This window comes from Micropterus dolomieu, linkage group LG14, assembly GCF_021292245.1.
Source record: "Micropterus dolomieu isolate WLL.071019.BEF.003 ecotype Adirondacks linkage group LG14, ASM2129224v1, whole genome shotgun sequence".
Taxonomy (NCBI): Eukaryota; Metazoa; Chordata; class Actinopteri; order Centrarchiformes; family Centrarchidae; genus Micropterus; species Micropterus dolomieu.
This window is the reverse complement of record NC_060163.1, coordinates 22,814,913-22,836,684: the sequence shown is the minus strand read 5'-3', so window position 1 is coordinate 22,836,684 and position 21,772 is coordinate 22,814,913. Positions and strand designations below refer to the sequence as shown.

The 21,772-nt window shown below is 39.6% G+C and overlaps 1 protein-coding gene across 1 annotated transcript in view; it reads left to right on the top strand.

The window, feature by feature from the left end:
• The window catches only part of myo1d (myosin 1D), a 126,995-nt gene that overhangs the window by 27,246 nt on the left and 77,977 nt on the right, over positions 1-21,772 (top strand). Inside the window, exons 2-11 of the mRNA XM_046068806.1 lie at positions 13,895-14,103; positions 14,564-14,657; positions 15,948-16,113; positions 16,781-16,834; positions 17,298-17,393; positions 18,061-18,177; positions 19,128-19,331; positions 19,775-19,920; positions 20,312-20,426; positions 20,717-20,887. Of these exons, the coding sequence (XP_045924762.1) occupies positions 13,895-14,103; positions 14,564-14,657; positions 15,948-16,113; positions 16,781-16,834; positions 17,298-17,393; positions 18,061-18,177; positions 19,128-19,331; positions 19,775-19,920; positions 20,312-20,426; positions 20,717-20,887 (1,372 nt within the window). The remainder of the gene's footprint in view (positions 1-13,894; positions 14,104-14,563; positions 14,658-15,947; positions 16,114-16,780; positions 16,835-17,297; positions 17,394-18,060; positions 18,178-19,127; positions 19,332-19,774; positions 19,921-20,311; positions 20,427-20,716; positions 20,888-21,772) is intronic.

The following is a 21,772-nucleotide window of genomic DNA, read 5'->3' as shown; positions in this document are numbered from 1 at the left end:
TTCCCCTCCCCCCCCCCCCCCCCCCCCCTCCCCCAACTTCCCCCCGCACACACACACAAGACATGACGCATTCATGTGACACACTGATCCCCTCTATGAGCCTCATTCACTGAAGTGTTGTTTTTTAGGAATCCACTTACGTGTTTGTGTTTGGGAATCCCCAGTTATCCATGTGAGTCAGATGGCTGATGTTGCATGTGTGTGTGAGAGCATACAGGCATTTTGTGTGTCCTAGGTAGCTGTGATGTCATTCTGTGCTTCCACCAGTGTTGTATTGTTCGCTTGTCCACCTGTTGGAGCGGTGCCCCGAGCCACGGCGGGGGTGGACCAGTTTACTCACTTTCACAGCCAGCGACTCACATCACTTCACGGTCACACACACGCTGACACTGTGCTGGATTATTTACTGCCACTGTTCAATGCACCTTCTTTTCCCTTTAACAATCTTTAGACAGTGGTTGAATGTAACTAAGTACATTTACAATTTGAGGTACTAAATACTTCTACATCACTACATTTCAGAGTGAAAGATTGTATATTTTACTGCACTCCATCTATCTGACACCTGCAGTTACTAGCTACGTTTCAAATTAAGATTTTACATTTTCAAAACATGATAAGTGTATAAAATCCAATCCAGAACCCATTATACAGATGAGTTGTAAGCAGTTCCACCAAATGGTGATTTCCTCTCTAAAAACCTCCAACGAATTCTATAAATAATTGTATGAATTAGAAGTTTGTTTTGTCTTCAGTCCACCTTCCATAGTCAAATTCAAGTTTATTTAAAAAAGCATAAAATATAAGACCCCAAAACAGAAAACTTGTAGTGTTTCCATTAATCATCTTCCTTAGATTTATCTGGTGACCCTTGGAGGGGCCCAACGCCTGGGTTGAGGAGTTAACTGGACTGAACAACCTAATATAAAGTACTTAAAACTAGCTCCACCTTGAGCAGCTTCCCCAGTAATAATACTACCTATGCATTAATATTAACTGTAATAAAGCCTAATATATGATCAGTCACAGGGGCCAAATACTTTTACTTTTAATACAAATTAAGTACATTTTTCTGATTAATACTTGCAATGTAATTTTACTTAAGTAAACATTTGAATGCAGGACCTTTACTTAAGTAAATGTTTTGAATACATCTTCCATCACTGTCTTTAGAGGAACAGGTTGTTACTCTGTATAGTTACTAATCCCATTGCTTCTTTTCTTCTATTTTCCCTCCCATTGTCTGTTTTCATGCTGTTATTCTTTGTCCATTTGTCTGTTTTTGTGCTCTTCCCTGCCCTTCTTTTGGCCCTGACAGAAATGATCATAGTGCCTTCCTGAAATAGCATGTCTGAGTAATGTCTGGTACTTTTGGATAGGTTCAATTCTCTTTTTTTTCTCTCTCTGTTTTTCTCCAAATCCATCCAGTCATCCCTTTTCATAGCCCACTGTGATTTTTACATCAGCCGCTGCTGGCCAGTGTGTTAAAGCATAAACAGGTTCTGCATCAGGCCGGTAGCCAGGTCCAAAACCCTACCATGACCCTTCCCTTCATTTCTCCTGCTTTCACCAGAAAGCCCTTTTTATTGAATTTTGGAAATTTAATCAGACTGGAATCATATTCTCGCTCTGGAGATGCATATTACAGTAACAGCCTGATGGTGGTATCTGTGTGTAAAGAGGTGTGGTAGATGGTTGTGATCTCAGTCAGCAAAGAAAGGAGCGTCAGCCACCTGATCTGCAGCCAGGCTGTTTACACATGGCTCCCATTTCCCCCAAGTATCCAGACCTGCCGGCCTCATGGGAACATCCTGTAGTGTGAATGTAAGGAACACATGCTGCAAAGTACTATTCAGGCGTGGCCTTATGGCTTTGTCTTAGAGCATTCTTGTTGTGCTGTTGTTACTACTTGTGTAAAACTTTAAACTTTAAAGTCCTTCAAGATCAATTTTATAGTGAAGGATGTTAAATTAAAGGCTGACATTTGTGGTGTGTGCAGTTTTCAGGGGCTCTTCATATTGGCTAATTATTTTACTTATTATTTTCTTATTGCACTAGCTTTATGAGTAGCGGTTTACTTCGAAAAGTATTTTTTTTTGCCACTTTTATATGTAGTATCGCAATGATGCTGCTGAAATCAAACTCAGGAAGACAGACTGCATTGTTTTTATAGTGCTTTTACACTACATGACATTCAGAAATTAACATTCATACATTCATAGAACAGCCATTGGGAGAAATCGGACCGCTGACCGTCCGATTAGCAGGCAACTCGCTCTACCTCCCTGAGCCACAGCCGCGTGGTGTAGTGTTTAAAAAAGCTAACAAAAATCTGATTCTGCATCCCAATATCCTGAAAGCATCGAATCGGGAGAGAAGCATATTGTCCGAGCCATAATGATGCCATCTGGAAGAGCAGAGCAGCAGGTCATTTTGAAGAGGAGACATATTTGCATCAGTACAAGTTACCGTGATTTATAAAGAAGACAATTAAATGTAACTCTGGTATGATTGATACTATTTCATTGAAAGCTGATAAATTCTAATATTGAACTGCAGTTGAATCTACTATATGGCAAAGTTTTCACAGGATTTCTCAGAGTCATCCACAAGACAAAACTAGTTTGTTGTTGTACGAGACACATTGCTACCAGTGGAGCCACCAATGTAAAGTATTAATTAAAATATTAAAATATTAAAAAATGGGTGAGGAAATGAAACATAATTATTTATATTGTTAGTGTACGTGTTTCAACCTTTTTAGCCACGTCTACCTCGAGGGAAAGATATCGTAAGATTCCACTGAAATAGTTTTGCTTGTTGGAGAAAGTGGAGGGAACAACAGCACCGTCCATGTCTGACATCCTGCTCATCCTCATGTTTAGGCTGTTGTGTTGACAGATGGGATGTCTTTCTCTCTCTCCCTCTTTGTCTCTTTGGTGTTTGTCTGTCTCTTCTAATGTGAGAACATTATATCATTTACTCACAGACAGGGCATTAGTAGAGGGCAGGGAAGTGGGACACTCTTCAATGTTCAAATCAGAGCCATTAGGTATCGATAATAGAATAATTAGTTAAGCCTGGTCATCAGGTCATGTGTAAGATGATGTAATTGTCTTGACATACTGTATCACACATTTTAGTCTTTTGTGAAAGTCTTATGTAATCTGTCTCCCTGCTCCGGCCTCAGCGCAGGCCAGCTGTGTTGGTAGCAGGGAAACTAACTCTTCAGATTTTGGGAGAAGATTGATGTGGGCCGCAGGGAGGGTGGACGTGTTATGTGTTGATGGGCCGCGTCTCTCACAGACAGTCTGGGAGCTGCTGTTTAGCAATAAGCAGGCTTTACAAAGCAGCGGAAAATCCCCTGATGCGGAGCCCAGATGTCTGATGTCTGCAGACCGTGAAGGAGGCCTCTGTCACACTGTACATAAGAGTGGAGTAGAGGAGAGAAAGGTGGAGTAGAGCAGCACTTTTGACTCATTTCTAGTGGGTCCCTAAAATGAACTCTACAGTGTCTGGGACAAAAGCCTAGTGTGATGTTATACCTAACCGACATTGCAGCAGACATTGCTTCATTTTAGGGGTCATAAGGTGAAAGTAAGGGAACCTATTTTTTTAGACAATTAACTAGCAAGGACCACACAATCAACCGGTATGATTAAATGATTTATTGATGATCGAAACAGAAGATGTACGAGGCTTGCGGTTGCCGAGGAGACATTTGAAAGCGTTGTGGGTAAGCTACGATAGGGAAATCCGTAGTAGCACCCGGGCACGACAGACCCCCTTATAACCCTATGGAGAGGAAGAAGATCAGGAGGCAGGACAGAGAAAGGGGTGGGGGGAGGGATGCAGGATACGAGAGCGAAGGGGAGGACTTAGGACGTGTGGGTATTTATGGAAATGCTGGCGATGTATATGTGGTCCCGCTCCTGAAACTCTGCTAATTAGCACCACTAAATTGTTTCCCCTTGGATTTTATTCAGAGAGGGTGGTCAACCCCCAAAACTATTAGTGTCACAGAGCGGGTGTGTTACAGATACTTGGTGTCGTTGTTGACGCAGCGCATACATTTTTGCCCGTTTAGGCTTGTCACCTTCTCTGTCACCTTTGTGACATTTTACTGCTAAAGTTACGCTAGATTCAGATATTGGGTGAATTACTTCCGTGTTTTACAATTTAAGCACATTTAGTCATCAGAAAGACTGTGTGGATGAATAAAATTTCAAGAATTCAATAAGAAATATCGAATCAATTAATCTGATGTATCATGCAATATAGAAATATTCAAATCTATGTGCAATTACTTATGGGGTAAATTCACAATAATTGCCTTGCAACAGCAAGTTATTAAATATATAACTATTAATAATAACTATAATAATACTTTTTTAATGAAGGTAATTTAGACATAAATGCATTGTTGCATACATGTACTGTGAATTGTCCCTATCAAATACGTTATTACTTGTCAGCCTCCATATGCTGCTGAACACAGGGTAATAAGTGGGCCTAACGGAGGCTACTCTTTGTTTACAAAGCCTGACCGCACAGAATATCTGACTCCGCCCACACAGCCATGAAATCTACAGCGAGTTTGCGTCTTGCATCTGCAGATGCCGTTTCACTTCTGCAAGTTCACTGAAGTGATGAGCTCTTGCTAGCGCGCCGTCTTTGATATGATGCCTTGTTTGTAAATGTGTCCGCGGGCCGTCCCTCCAAAATAATTGTAGGTTAAAACACTGCAAATGTGTGATTCCACAGTTTGGGTTCATCCTTTTCCTGTTTCAACTTGACAAAGCGCCCCTGCACAAAGCCAGCTCCATAAAGAAATGGGTTTCCCAGTTGATGTGGATGAACTTGACTGGCAGAGCCCTGACCTCAACTCCATCCAACACCTTAGGGATAAACTGGAAAGCCCAACGTCAGTGCCTGACCTCACTGATGCTCTTGTGGCTGAATGGGAGCAAATCCTTGAAACCTGGTCCAACATCTGGAAAGCCTGAAAGGGGAGGCTGTTATAGCTGCAGGTTAATGCCAATTGTTTTGGAAGGAATCACATACGGGTGATAAGTCAGGATGTCCTCATACTTTTGGCCATGTTGTATATACAGTTAGGAATTGATGAGATCTGACGATGAATTACTATTGATTTCCTCTCAGAGCTATCTTCACTTTTCATTGTATCCATCTACTAATCCAGTATCTTCTGGACTCTTCTTAGCTTTCTCATTATCAGTGAGTTTATTTGCTGTGTATTGCTATGTACTCTTTACCCTTACCCCTAAATAATTAAATGTTTTGTCTATAAAATATCAGAAAAAATCTAATTTTAATATCCCGGACCGCAAGGTAAAATCTAAAAAAATGACTAGTTTTGTCTGAACCAATGGTCTAAAACCCAGAGAGATTTAGTTTACTATCAAAAATCACAAATAATAGCATCAGATACTCGCATATTAGAAGCTGGAACCAGCATGTTTGGCATTTGAGCTTGAAAAATTATACATAATTATTCATTATCTGTCAGCCAACCAATCAGTTGACTGACTAATCTTAAAGTAAATGCTAAATCTGTCATCTTTGCGTTACAACATTTAAGAAAGAATAGAACCGACTCAGCCACGCAGATTAGAAGAACAATAGCAGTGGCTGCTTCTCTGTAAGAAAACCAGTTTTTGAATGACAAGATGTCCCTTAGCCAGCAGCCATGGGGATAAACCCTGAAGCATACTGCTATTGGTATAAACAAGAGCCGTGTTGGAAACTCTGAGATAAAAGTGGAACAGATACAGATTATCTCCCTACCCTTCATAAATCCTAGAATGACCCTGAAGTTCAAACACATAATGATGACACATGCTGGCTAAGCTCACGCCAATGTGGGCCATAGACTGCATTATACAGTTCCAATAAAGGATACAGAAGAGAATCACATTTTTGTAAATCAGACTCCTTCACTACTACAACTTTTGGCACGAGACACACAAAGTGTATTTCAGTCTGGATAAACTTTATCTGTAGCCATTAAATTCTGCTTTTTAGGACACATCTCCACCTGCTTGAACTTAACTTTACTAGCAGCTAACAGGCTGATAAAGTTTTTACGATCCACCAACATACAGTATTTTTTTCATTTTGGAATTACTGTGCCTTTTTATAAGTTGTGCAGTGGCTCTTGTTGGATCTTGCTGTCTTGCTGAAAAAGTGTTAATAAGTAGAGGCAGACAATCATGTCATAATTATACCAGTGTGTTCAACCTCAGAGTAGAGATGTTGAGGCTGGGACATTATCATTATTTTAGTCACATCTACCTCTTAACGAAGTGTGTATGTATGTGTGTGTGTGTGTTGGGGGGGGGTTAGAAAATGTCATAAATCACTCATGCTCCTCCCTAAGTTAACCATAAAAAAGTCCCACCCAAACAAGATCGGAGACAGTGGTTGTGCTCGGCTTTGCTCTGTAATTCACATCTGAGGGATTGTGTGCGTGTGTGTGTGTACATGCTGTGCGTCTGTGTGTGTGTGTGTGGCATTAGGGTTCCTCTGGTATTTTTGGGGCACACAAAGACTGAAAAACATTGGTCACATTTCCCCTGTGTTTTTGTGTAAGCCAAATCTTTGAAGTCAATTTTTTAACATCTTTGCACAGTCTGGTTTTCTTTGAGTTAGTTACAGCAGGACCAACGGGTCCAGAACCAGGGTCCTTGTCCATCTAGCTCCAGCTACTCATGAGACTAATGCAGACCTACTGCAGCATGAGTAGTCTATAGGTGCAGAGTCGTAACATTATGTTCAGCTTCAACTCTTGCCGTGGTATTTGTCAGTAGTAGTGTGGAGATGGTGTGCAGAGCCACGGGTGGTGCTAGTGGCGTTTAAGTACCCACTATAACTTTTCTACAGTCCATCGCTCTTATACTTTAATGTTCGGCCTTTTAACTTAACACCCTGCTTTTGTTTGTGGTGTTTTTGGTGTATTTGATGTTAGTTATTTTTGTTTAAATCTAAGGTAGATGTGATTAAATCCCAGGCAATTGTGCTGTGAAGTTATTTTACTATATTTAGTATAATGATTTCAGGAAAGTTACTCTTTACTGTGATGTTTTTGGCCACAACAATCATAACATGAAAATGTGATAGCGGCACATCCCTAGGTGGGAGTAGGACTGTACACGAATGATCAGAGGTCAAACAGTTTAGGACTGCTGCTTGCATGTATGTTATTTCTCCCTCCTTCTTTCTCTTCACGCCTACTCTACCTCATCTTTCAGTGTCTCTCTCTCTGATTTCCTGGTAGCGCTCAGCTCTGGAAGGGAGGGGGGGGTGCTTTTTGGAAAGAGATCACACAGCTGCAGGTCAGACCGGTTTAGACACACTTCCGTTCACAGCTGAACAGAAAGATGAAGGGAGGAGTTGCCCTATTACACCTGAGGGTTCGTGGATTTTCAACCCTCCTTTGAAGTTTAATGTACTTTCAAACTAACTAACTCTCTTTAAACTCGTATCTCAACCTGTATCTAATCTGTGGATTCAGATGGGTCACTGCCCAATTCAGTCTGAAAATTAAAAAGCAAACAGATGATCTTGTTACCAAATTTAAATCTGATTCAGCCTCCATGCACCTATAAATAGCATTTCTAGCAGACCGCTATGACCCATAAGGTTTTCTAATCTCGGTCCTGTGTGTCCATTTAAATCCTCCTAAATGAGAGTGGAACAGATGGATCATCGGACTAGCTGATTGATTTTCCTCTTCTCCTCATCTGAACCCATTCCTCATTAAAGGGTGATAGACACAAACATGATTAGATGATGCAGTTTATAAACTCAAATGTGGGGAAAAAACACAAGGGCACCTCTGGCCTTGTCACTAATTTAAACTGTCTGTGTTGTTCTAAACTGTGCAGCTTCACAAAAAAATCATGGTAGTGTTGGATGGCTGTTTGTAATTGTTGTAATGTTTTGTTATTGGGTGTGAAAATTAAAAGGAGTAATACTTAATACAAATATCCCTTTCACATATGCTTGAATGAGGTAATTATTTTGCCTGGACCTGGTGTCATCTTTGAAACAGAATCTAGCAATTTTGCTCATCTTAAGTGATTTCAAGTGATATCTCTGTAAGTCAGTTGGGAAAAGTCAAATGTCTTTCCTATGGCAGAAATACCGTGAGTGTGCTTTGAATTGTCTTAAGTGTTGAGTGTCGTGGACCTAATGACCAAAACTTGCAGTATTTATTGCTCCTGTGAGACTGCACAAAAGATAACTGTAATATTCAGAGGCTGCTTAAATATCAAACAAGTTAGACCTAAATTGAGTTGAATATTTATGAAGATGTTTTAGTTGAATAAATTAACTTTATTGTCATTGAAAAAAAGTTGCCTTGGTGAGCTTTAAGGGCAGGAGGAGAGACAGGACATTCAACACAACATACTAATAAATGAATCACAATTACTCAAACCCACAAGGTGATGAAAACTTGATATAAGCTTTTGAGCCAGAGGAAAACATATTTAGAGAATTGTTTTTGTGCTCGCAGCTGTTGCTCTTTGCAGTTAATGTAATTTAAAATATTAAAATAGCAATATTCAGATGAATAATGCGAGTAATGACAGTAAAAAAAGTGCTGGGTCACCACATTCCTCCAGAACAGCTTCAGTGCTTCTTGGCATAGATTCTCCAAGTCTTCTACTGGAGGAATAATTGGTATTCTTCCAAAAGATGTTCCCACATTAATACATTGCATTTGAACAGTATTACCAAGCTTTTATGTCTCCTATGTTCAGGTTTGTTTCCTGTAACACCCTCTTTGGAACCAGCTCAGTGTCTAGTATGGAAAGGACCTTGTGGATGTTGTCATTATGGATAGCAGACACTGTCACCTTCTTTCTATGCCTTGCCTGCTGGGACTTCAGATACACTCCTCTCCTCATATAGACCATTGTTGACAATCCCCCAGATGCTATTATACATGTGCGTTAAGTGGGCAGCTCGCCGTGTTGGCCGGTGTAGGGGGAGACGGAGGGCCTGTCTCAGACAAAGACCTCCGATTGACATCTGAACAATGGAGCGGGCACACAGCAGCCTCCTGACTGAGGGGAGGGAGGGCACAATGGGTCTTTTTCTGTAGCACCAGGGGAGCAAGAGCCAGCACAGTTAGCTTAGCTCCTTAGAGAAATTGTAGTGAACCTGCTTATTCTATACACTTCTCAAAAGCATTTGAAGTGTGCACGTGTGACACTCAGAGATGATTTTTTTGGGGGGGTTGTGTTAAGTCAGATTTGCTTTTATATATTTAAAGTAATTTAAAATGTAATTCATACACATTTTAGAGTACATTCTTAGACTATATGTGGAATTTTTTGCTCGTACATACAAATTATGTATACTTTTTTGGGACAGATCTTGGTTTCCATGCATTTTCTAACACAGCTTGCAACTTCCTTGGATTAGATATCAAAGTTTGTACAAAGTTTGTAATGGGTGTTTGGATGGGTGTCTTAAACTGTAGTCAGGTGCACATATGAACATTGAAATTGAAATTTTTCTTGCTGCTCTTTCCCCCCTGTTTATACTGACTATTAAAGGTCAGACCCCTTTTGTATATGCTTCTAATGTTTAGTGATGGGGGACAAATCCACACTTCATCCACTCATTCTGTTTATGTGAAGTTAATATCAGACCTCATCTGTCGGAGTCACTCAAATAAAGTGGAGATCTGAACCTGTCCTTGAAGTGTTGTCAATGTTTTCATTGGAGTGGAGACTGATTTTCAAATCAGTCTCCACTCCAATGAAAACATTGACAAAAATAATGTTGCCTGAAACAGTAGGGAAAGTTCAAATTTGCAAAGTTGCCAAATGATTAATTGTGATATAAAGTATATGTGATTTGTGGTAAATGGGCCCTAAACATGCCAAAAACTCAATTTGTCACTGATTACTGTTTAAATTCTCGGATAGAAAGGAGCATTATTTGACACTGAACCATCTGATGGTCGTCCCACCCTGTCCAGGACACATCAGCATCCCGTGTCATTGTCGGCCAGTCGTGTCAGTTTGTGCACGGCCTGACACACAGTTATGAATTCTTGCACACAAATCTGAACACACAGGGATGAGCTAATCAGAGAATGTGCTACTTAAGTAAGGTGTTAAATGCATACAGTTGTGGTAAAGCATTGTTGTTTCTAGCTACTATAATGCATGTAATCCTGCCCCACAGCATTGTGTTGTTTCCTCACCCTCTTTTGCTCCCACTGTCATGATAGTACGAAAGCCCTACTTACATTGCCCTACTCTATTTTTTTATTTTATTTGTGGGTAACATGACCAGTACACCAGTATAAAATGTTGACACTGTTAGTGTGGTACTTTTTAGTTTAGAGAGGATAGATGGATTAGGGCCAAGGCTCCTCTCCATTTCAAAAGTCGGGATTCAGAAAACACAAGAAGAGTGTCACGTCTATCAACAGCCTCATGCATGACGTTTTGGTTGATGCTCACAGTCCTTATTGCAGCAACACCAAAGTCATCATGCCTCAGTGCTTGGTTTAAAGTTATTTTTTTAGTTTAAAAAAAGACATCTCAATATCTGGCAGTTCTTTAAAAACATATACGAGTGGTTGAGTTTATCTAGCAACTGCATCAAACCCACTATCACAAACTTTACGTAGGCCTATTAGGACTGATTTGGAGTAAAATGCTTTTGGCCTTGTTTGCAAGGCAGCTGTGAAGAAAGAGGCCATTCTTCTGTCGAGAAAAACTGGGATCCTAGTCCTCTTTGGAGAGGAAGGAAGTCAGGCTGGCAGCCTGGGGCAGAGAGGGAGAAGCCGAGAGAGCGAGAGAGGGATAGAAACATAGTGAGAGTGAGAGGGGGAAAAAAAGAACAATATAAAACATAATTATCACACATGGATTTCACACCTGAATGCACACATGCAGACAGGTGTGATTTTTGATCATGTCATTCCATAACAATGGGCATTAATCTTCTGCTATAACAGCCTCCACTTTTCTGGTTTCAGTCTTTCCTGGCTACAGGGATTTGCTTTCATTCAGCCACAAGAGCTTTAGTGAGGTCCAACACTGATGTTTGGTGATAATATTGCTCACAGTCGATGTTCCAGTGCATCCCTAACGTGCTGGATGGGGTTGAGGTTAGGGCTCTGTGCAGGCCAGGAAAGTTCTTCCACACCAAACTGGAAAAACGGTTTCTTTATGGAGCTGGCTTTGAGCAGGGGGGCTTTGTTTACAACCGGGTAGGAAAAACACAAACTGGTGACACAAAGTTGGAAGAATACTATTGTCTGAAAAAGCATTTTATGCTGCAATGTTAACACAAGAACATGAAGTCAAAGAGAGAGAGAGAGAGAGAGGCGCAGAAACTGGATCTTTGTCTCAACACATTATTGTTGTCAAATATAATGACTTCCTTATTGATAGAAGGTGTGGAAAAAAAACCTGTGAGATAGTAACATGAAATGGTGTGTGTTTGGACAGATGGGCAACATGAATTCAGTTTCATAAATATAAAATAATTGGCAGGCCTTCCTGTCTACCTTCCCGTGCCAAGTTCTTGTCAGCTTTTACGGAGGAGCAACAGAAAGCATCCTGATTGAAAACATCACTAACTGGCATGGGATGTGCACGGCCCAGGACCGGAGGGCTCTGCAGCGGGTGATTACAACTGCTCAGAAGATTATTGGTACCCATCTCCCGACCATCAGTGATATTGGTGAGGTGAGGTGCCTACGCAGAGCCCAAAGGATACTAAAGGACAGTACCCACCCAGCCACAGCCTGTTCACCCTGCTGCCTTCTGGGAAGAGATATAGAAGTTTCTGCTGCCACACCACCAGCCTGCAGAGCAACTTTTTCCCCCAAGCTATCAAACTCTTTAACTCTAATTCATCCTCAGCACTGCTCCATTGAATGTAGTTTATTTCTGGTTACCATTTTTTTAAACTGTACTTTGTTACTGTATATTGTCTGCTACATAGCAGAAGGGAGTTGCAAACTCAATTTCACTTTACAACCTGTTGTAATGTGACAAATAAATATACCTTGCACCTTGTACCTGCACACACTCTGCCTGTGCACTCACTGCGCATGAAAGTGTGTTTTGGGGAAGTAGCTTTGGAGGGAGGCCTGAATGGAGGGGGTGGGATTTACTTTAGGATACTTTCACAATTCAGCTGTGTCTTGCTAGTTTCTCCAACATTACTTAACCTAACTTTAATAAAGGATAATATTTATGTTTTCCTTATACAATTTCCTGCATGATGGATGTCCTTGAATGTCCTTGAGCAGGGGTCTCAAACTCAAATCATCCAGGGGCCACTTTGGTACGGTCATCTTATAGGAGGGCCACAGCAGCATTAAAGTACTCATGTGTTTACCTGAAATAATTGTAAATTAAAGCTGTCTGATAAAAAAGTACACTTAAGTACACACTCAGCCACAAATGAGCTCAAATCTGCCACTTTCAACACGCAATCCTTAAAACTGGTGATTAATTCACTCATCACATAACTTGCTTCAACTGCAGTTTCGGCATCCTTCTTGGCTTTATGAAAAATACTTTGTTGTGATATAAATCCCCTCTGTAGCTGCCTGGCTGTTGTCTTCTTGTCTCCCTGGTAGCCTATTCTCGTTGCTCTCCGTGTTTAGTCCAGTAATAACGCTTGATGTTATATTCCTTTAAAACTGTAACTTTGTTGTTGCATACTGGGCAGGTAGCACAAAAATAGCCTAGCCTACTGCTTTGTCCACACTGCAAAAACTGAGCTCTCAAAAACAAGAAAAAAAATCTATATTACTTAAAATAAGAAAAATTATCTGCCAACAGAACAAGAATATTTCACTTGCTACTTAAGGACAAAAAAACTGGAAACAAGTAAAATTCTCTAACATAAAAGCCGCCTGGTAAGAAGAAATATATTGTCAGACAAAAAACAAGTATATTTTGCCTTCAATTAAGATAATTAATCTTACTTAGATTTTAGTTTTTGCAGTGCATCTTTCTTGAAACAGCCTGTGTTTGTCATCCACCTTCCATTTCGATTTGGACAGCGACATCTTTCTTCAGCCAATAGCGGGCATTTTAGGTCACCTTACCTTTCACCTTTGCCGGGATAAACAAAATGCATTTAAAATTTGTGTTTTTATTTTATTTATTTCAAATTGGTAGCTTGAATTGGCATGAAACAGCTATTAAATATAATAGAATAAAATAATAATTTGGCAGGCCAGACCTAGGGGGAGGGAGGGCCGGATGTGGCCTGCGGGCCTGGAGTTTGACGCCCCTGTCCTTGAGAGTAGGTCTGCATTTAGCTACACTTTTGATTGGTGTTGTAGTTTGTAGGAATTTTATTGGCAGCGGCCTCCTCATTCAATGTGATATTGACGTTAAATGGGGCAGAATTTGATATGTATTACAATTTTTTTAAATTATTGCCATTCTGTTTTATTGTGATTTTCAGTGGTTTCTGGTTAGGCTACTTATTTAATACTGGACTATGCAGAATTCTAGACTGAAAGACGCTTATTTGGGAGATTTAGATGAGAACATTAATACTACTCTAGTATCTTAACGTACAGATGTGATAGTGGCATCGACTTTCTGTCAGAAAGCAAAAAAGCATATTTCCCAAATGTCAAACTATGTATCTAAGTCCAAAATATTGCCAGATGTTTTAATTATACCTGCGCAGGGTTGTTTGCTCTTTTGATAAATAAAATAAAAAAGTGAAGTGTTGTTTCAGAACTTCAACACAGAAAGACGCAACTTTAAAAAAATGCGGAGTAGTTCTGAACTCATAATGGTAATAAAAAATTGAGGAATCTTCTTTTATATGTTATATTTAATTGTATTCTTAAATGGTGTGTCCTCAGGTTTGAGAAGGGGAGGATCTACAGCTACATCGGAGAGGTGGTGGTGTCTGTCAATCCTTACCGTGCCATGAACATCTACAGCCGTGACGTCATAGAGCAGTACAAGGGCCGGGAGCTGTACGAGAGGCCCCCTCACCTCTTTGCCATCGCTGACGCTGCTTACAAAGCCATGAAGAGGAGGAACAAAGACACTTGTATTGTCATCTCAGGTAACACAGGAAGACCAAGAGACAACAAGCACAAAGCTCATTTTTTTCTACAACAAATGTTTAATTTGAAAAACCATGCAGAGGATGAAGCACCACTCAGTGGTCAGAGGGGGAACTGAGCCCCTCTGAACCCTCATCTCATGTTATTAATCCATACCAAGACAGAAAAGCAGCTTGGTCTAATAATGTGACTAAAACATTGGTCTAGTGGACTGAAACATTTTTGTGACACACAGGATAGATTTTAAAATGAAAATGAGTATGAAACAGAAAATCAAGAAAGGCAAATAAATGATGACAAAAATTACCAACTTTATTACATTTTTTCCAATGTTTACAATTTTGACTCCATTCGTATGTTCCTTTATTTAAATCACATGAGGTTTGGTAGTTTAATTTGCAGACAAGCAAGCATAATATTTGCATTGTGGGTTTTTTTGTTTGTTTTTTTTTTTTGCAGGGGAAAGTGGAGCCGGAAAGACAGAAGCCAGCAAGTATATAATGCAATACATTGCTGCTATCACCAATCCCAATCAGAGGGCTGAAGTTGAAAGGTGAGCTGCTGTTTTGACACTGTTAAACCTCAGTGCACTGCAGAAAATGTGCACAAGTTTAGTTTGTTGACTAAACAGCCAATAATATCAGCTAGGGAGGTTTTCTTCTGTAGATTCCTGCATTGTTGCACCACAAACAATTCACTGGAGGGTACAAGTTACCCAGATACACATGATATTTTAACGTCAGGTGAAAATGGTGTCACAAGTCCACCATAAAGTTAAAAAACAAATGCTCCAAATGACTTCCAAAACAGAGTTTCTCAGGCACATTATTAGAGTCAAATAGACAGTGCAGTGATGTTTATGACATGTCACTTTTTCTTATCTTATTTATTGCAGTTAATGTTAGGTAAGGTAAATCTTTATTATCCCTAAGGGCCAATTTGTTGCACAGCCAGCAGTACAATCAGCACACTAAATAACATATAAACCTCACACACAAAATACATGGAAATGACTCAATGCTGTTCAGAAAGCTGATGGCAGCAGGGACAAATTATCTTTTAGATCTGCTGGTCCTGCACCTTAGTAGGTTATATCTATGACTAGATGGAAGCAACCTGCACTCCAAGAGTTAGTAAAGTGTCATTGTCATATTCCAAGAATTAATCCTGCCAGTAGTCAAAGTCTCTTAGATCATAGTGAGATATAGTTACAGCTCAACAAGGCTATAGACCATATCGCTGGCAACTAAGTGTGTGTTCCACATCAGAGGAGAAATTACACCACATTACAGAATGGTTATATTAAGAGGAAAGCAAGCGATACCCTTTGATTTAAAGTTAACAAAATGTAGGTAAGAGATAGAAATAAGATTCGTACAGGGGGGCCAGTTTTACGGTCAATTTTACAGTTAAGTTAAATGCTTGTGAATATGAACTGCTGATGATACATTTGAACATACTGTATAAAATCTGCTGGATATAAACCCCCACTGCTGCCTTCCGCTACTACGTTACCTACAGTTAAATGCTTGCACACTGAACTAACACTATAGAGGACATAACAGTGTAGAATATAATTTCATATAATGTAGGTCATCATGATCTAATTTGGGTTACAGAACATTTTTTAAGAGTCTAAAAACCAAGTGGTACTTTTGTCTAATTTATTTATCTGATCTAAAGAGGGTATAAAGTCGAAGGCTGTAGTGGTTTTGATCTTGGTGTAGTGGCACATGTGGGCCTACAGATGGGGCTCTTTATCACACCGCTTCACATTTTGAGTCACTCTTTCAATTTGGTTGTACCGTGCTTGACCTCTTAACCTAATCCTGCCTCCCCACAGGGTAAAAAACATGCTGCTTAAATCCAACTGTGTCTTGGAGGCCTTCGGGAACGCCAAGACCAACCGCAACGACAACTCCAGCCGCTTTGGCAAGTACATGGACATCAATTTTGACTTCAAAGGAGATCCCATCGGAGGCCACATCAACAACTACCTGCTGGAAAAGGTAAAGGCGTGTCAACTAGCCACAGAGATGAAACGAAGGGCAGTCATGCCTATTACCTGGTGATGGTGAAGTAATTTGGTATAATGAAGACTGTATATTAAGTGCAGATACTATTGTACTTGTACTATTGTAGAAGGCAGTTTGTTTAAACTTTACATTCTAGTTTCTATCTTGAGTATATGTTATGTAATTTTCTCATAACAAACAAAAATGGGTTTCATATAATGCGTTGTTTCAGCCAAGTGTTTCTGTGCTGATAATTTCCACACAGTAGTGTTGATGATAAAGAAGACACTGCAGGAAATTAAAAACCCATTCTGCTGCACAGATTAGGTAGACTTTTCTCTAATCTTGCCTTTTTTCTTGTGAAATACTGGAGAGCCTTCCCTTTTAAGGCGTGCAGAAACTAATCAAACAAAATATTTGAGAAAGGAACATCACTCTTTGGTTAAATAACTCACATCTCAACCTGTGACCAGGGGTTGCAGGTAAACATAGCTCCACTTTTAAGGGTCACAAGTGTAAAACATTGGTAATAACTGGCCTAAGGAGTAATATAGTGACCATCCCTCACCCTTTTTTTGCTCAGAGAAGTGGCTTTAAAACCGCTGTTATGTTACGCTGTTTTTTTTGTGTGTGTGTGTGTTTCCCCCCCCCCTCCCAAAAGTCCAGGGTCATTTTCCAACAGCCAGGAGAGAGGAGCTTTCATTCATACTACCAGGTAAGTGTGTGTGTGTGTGTGTGTGTGTGTGTGTGTGCACCTGTGTTTGTGTGCGAAGAAACAATATGTACAGTGTGTGTGCATGCAGTCATTTATTTTGTTTTGCATGTTCGCAAGTGAAAGACTTGACCTACAGGAAAATTAATCAATGCAGAATTTCTGAGTCATCAAGAGGCCTATTTGTTTCTACGTGTAGGAGTTTAGTGAGTTGAAAATTAAGCCACAGTTGTGTGTGTTGGATGCTGGATGTAAGAATGAAGAGGTCCTTGCTATAGATTAATTAAATTAAAACATAATGGGCATGCAAGTGGCTCAGCCTGCATTAAGTACATAATATATGAGTAAACAGGTCAGAAATTACAGTTGGCACCAAGTACATTAGTTTACTGTACAATAAAGTAAAAATATAATAAAGATAATGTATGAATGGTTGTAAGTCAAGTGTGTTTTTGGTTTCCACTAGCTGCTCAGAGGAGCTCCAGATTCCCTGTTACGCTCTCTTCACATTCAGAAGGACCCAACAGCCTACACCTACATCAAAGTTGGAGGCCAGATTAAGGTAGTCCAAACAAATAACATACAATTCAACTCGCATACAAACAGACAAACAACAAGAAGTGTATGAAAACCCAGAAGTCAAATGTCTAAGGGAGTGTCAGTGTGATATTAAGTTTCTTAGCAGAGGGATATATACAAAGCACACAACTTACAGATGTGTTTCTTCACCACAGTTTACATATTATTTAAACAAACCACACAGATCACATTTAGAGATAGTAATTCAGTAATCAGCATCTCTGTATTATTGTACAGAGGACTGTTTTTTTTTAAGGTATCTTTATTTAGACTTCTGCTGTGTGCTGCCATCTTTCCATGAGCTTAATGAGAAGGAACAAAACCACACAACAAACAGCCTAACGTCATGGAACACAATACAACCAAACAGCTGAGGTCGCCGTTTGTACACTGCGTGCCTCAGCAGTTTTTATAACGAGGCATCACAGTTGAACATCAGTTTGTGATTTAATTAACTGTGAGAATATGATATCCTGGCTACATTCATTAGAAGAGAAATGGAAAGGCGGTGACTGGTACAAAACACACACACTTGAAATTGATATTTGCTTCAGCAGAAATTGCAATGATTGATCCAATCAACTCTAACGTTGTTTCCTTTCAGTAATTTGTCGCCATCCTTCTCCAACATTTGTCCTTTCTCTCTCCAGTCCTCCATCAACGATGGGGCTGATTTCAAAGCTGTAGCTGATGCCATGAAAGTGATCGGTTTCACGGGGGATGAGATTCAGACTGTTTACAAGATCCTGGCCACTATCCTACATCTGGTAATACTCCATAACATCAAATCCCTGCTCATTTCTCACCCCAGCTGTGTCCCCGCATGGACTTTGTGTGTGTAGAATTTAGTGCCATATTGGCAAAGTGGACCAGGAGTTTATAAGCAGGATTTTATTTTCAGTGAAATATCCTTAGAACTGTTTAATTTAAACGCCATTATTTGTTTATTAGCTGAAATTTTATTTGTACATAAATGTCACATTTCACAGCTGAACTGCTATATTTCTATTTCTATATTCTATTTATTTATAAGGACAGCACACATTAATCAACATTACTGTAAATGTGCAGTGTTTTCAACTGCAGTCCTTGGTCAAGATGTTTTGAAACCTTAAAAATTATATAATATATATTATAAAAACAACAACAAAACAGAAGAAAACCATGCAAAACATCCAGAAACAGTAAAACATCAGTACAGTAACAGCAGACACAATTTAGACACAGCTAGCCATGCAAATAACACGAAGCAACAACACACAACCTACTTTTGTTTGCAAAAAGGCAGGACAACAATAAACAGTACACATAAATAAAAATAAAGTCTCTAGGTTGCATTAGCAATTGATAAAATATAATTAACTGGAAGTGTAGCAATTGTACATTTACCCTGTAATACCAAATTCCATAGTCGTTTCCAGTAACCTTCTCATTTAAAAAAATATGTTTATTTGCTTTCTTGTCAAGAGTGAGATGAGAAGATTAATACCACTCCCATGTTGGTGGGCTGAATAAGATGCTAGAGCTAGCAGGTGATTAGCTTAGTTTAGAAAAAAGACAGGAAACAGGAGGCAGCTTGTTTGGCTCTGAACAGACATGAAATTGGCATCAATGTTCTTGTCTCACTCTCAGCAAGAAAGTCAAAAATGTTGAACTATCCCTTAACCACAATGTTATGCAATAAAGAATACGGCATCCTATTTGGCATCTCTTGTAGGGCAACCTGACATTCGGGGTGGACGGTGACGTGACCTTGATAGAGAACACAAAGCTGGTGTCTGTGATCAGGGAGCTGCTGTCCACCAAAGAAGAAAATGTGGAGAAGGCGCTGCTCTACCGCACTGTGGCCACTGGTCGAGACGTCATCGAAAAACAGCATACGGCACAAGAGGCCAGCTACGGACGGGACGCTCTAGCCAAGGTTATTGTTGGGAAGATAGAAAATTACATGTTGTCTGTGAAGCACTTCCTCTATAGTGGATCGCACATAAAAGAAAAAGAAACACAACAGCACTGGCTTGCTGATGCCTGCAGGGTTGTGACATTTCGCTAAGTGCTTGGCGATATTTTTACTGCAATTCACACAAGCATGAGTCACAATGTTATGACTCCAGACAGAGGCTGGAGACTGTGGAGGAAGCAATGTATGTAGGCAGATTCAGGACCAGCACTGTGGGCTGCGAACAAAAGTCTGACTCACTGATATTTTGACATTTCACCCTCAGCGGTCCATCTGCAACTGTTCATTTTCATGTGTGCTAGACTACTCTGTGCCCTTGAGCAAGGCACTTGCTCGCCAGCTGCACAGCAAATTAGTCTAGTACACACACACTGACTCCAAAACTAACATTTTGTCATCCTCAGGCCATGTATGAGCGTCTGTTCTGCTGGATTGTGGGACGAATCAATGACATCATTGAGGTGAAAAACTATGACGCCAGAGTCCACGGGAAGAACACAGTCATCGGGGTGCTGGACATCTATGGTTTTGAGATTTTCCAGAACAACAGGTTTGAATGAGACAGAATATTCCACCGATGTAAAAAGCATCAGAACATCTGCATCCTCACAAACTCCAAAGAGAGCGACAAGGGGATTTTACTCAATTACACTTGTTAGAATTGTGGAAAGAATTTCAAAATTACTGAAAATACTTTTCTAAATTGTTCTAATCTAAGCCATAGCCCTACATTTTAGACAACTTTGATGTAGAAAAATGAATCTGATGTACCACTTTAAACTGAGTGGTGAGCACACATGCATATTCACGACCTTACTATTGTATTTTATTGGTTGTAACACACAGCAATGATCACACCTCTCTATATCGAGTTAGAAATGTAAGTGGTTGCATCCATAACAGAAGATGACATTCATTCTCCTCTGTTTCTTGTGCTGTAGCTTTGAACAGTTCTGCATCAACTACTGTAATGAAAAGCTACAGCAGCTTTTCATCCAGCTGGTGCTGAAGCAGGAACAGGAAGAGTATCAACGAGAAGGCATCCCCTGGAAACATGTATGAAAGGATATTTTTGTTCCTACTGTGTTTAATTTATTTGCTTTATGGTTGGGGGGGGGTATGTGTTTTCATTTCCAATGCCATCTTTGGGGCTAATTTTTCAGTGGACACTGGACTTCTCTCAATCTTTTCAAATGGTACAGAGCAAAGTTCAATAGCTTTGGCTTTGTAGAGTCAATAAACTACTGCTACGACTACTTTAATTTACATGCTTGTCAAAGTAAATAGCCTACTGTATATCTTATCTTAACACTGTGTCTTTTATCCTCTGTGTCCTTTGTTGTTAGATTGATTACTTCAATAACCAGATTATTGTGGATCTGGTGGAGCAGCAGCATAAGGGCATCTTCTCTGTGCTGGACGAAGCCTGTATGAATGTGGGCAAAGTCACGGATGAGGTTTTCCTCCAAGGACTCAATGGAAAGCTGGCCAAACACGCCCACTACACCAGCCGCAAGGTAGGAAACACTAAATACAGATCTGACGTATTGTAATTTTCACAGTACTTATTTTAAATACTTAGTTTTTTCTCTGTAACGGCATAATTAAAACTTCTCTACCTCTAGAGGACATGACTTTAGCTGCACAGTTTCCACTTTTACTCCACTTTTGCTGATGTCAAAAATCCAAATGCCTAAATAGCTTTCTTGACGTGTTTATTTGGGTTTGAATCTGGACTCTCCCTAGAATTTCTTTTCACACTTGTGTGAATTACATTGAATTTACAATATTAATAATTATTAATACTACTAAAGACAGAACAATTACAACATAATTAATAATTTAAGTCATTATCAAGCATTCGTTTATGGTTCTAGCATCTCAAATGTGAAAATTTGCTGCTTGTCAGTATCTTTATATTGTGAACTGAATACTTTTGGTTTTGGACTGTTGGTCGGCTCTTAATCACCTTAAGATCAAAGTAATTATGGGTGGCATTTCCCAGTATCTTCTGACATTAAATTGACCAATTGGACACCACAATTAATCTATTATTGAAAAAATACTTAATATTAAATATATATAATATTATCATATTAAAATATAATAAAAAAACATAATTTGGTGCTGCCCTAGTCTCAATGCTGAATATATCAACATAAAATTAAATATAAGCAATATAATTTTTTCACATATTCATGGCATAACATGCAAATATAATTAAATGAGCAGAACAATAAAATGAACAATTATTTCTTATGTAAACATCAAGCAATATATCAGATTCTGGTGGTGCAGGATGATGCTGTAGTAACTTGAAGAACACCAGAGGGCAGATGACACCATGCAGTAAGTAACCATTAGCGCCCGAGACAAGAGTCTGAACATGATCCTGTTAGTTT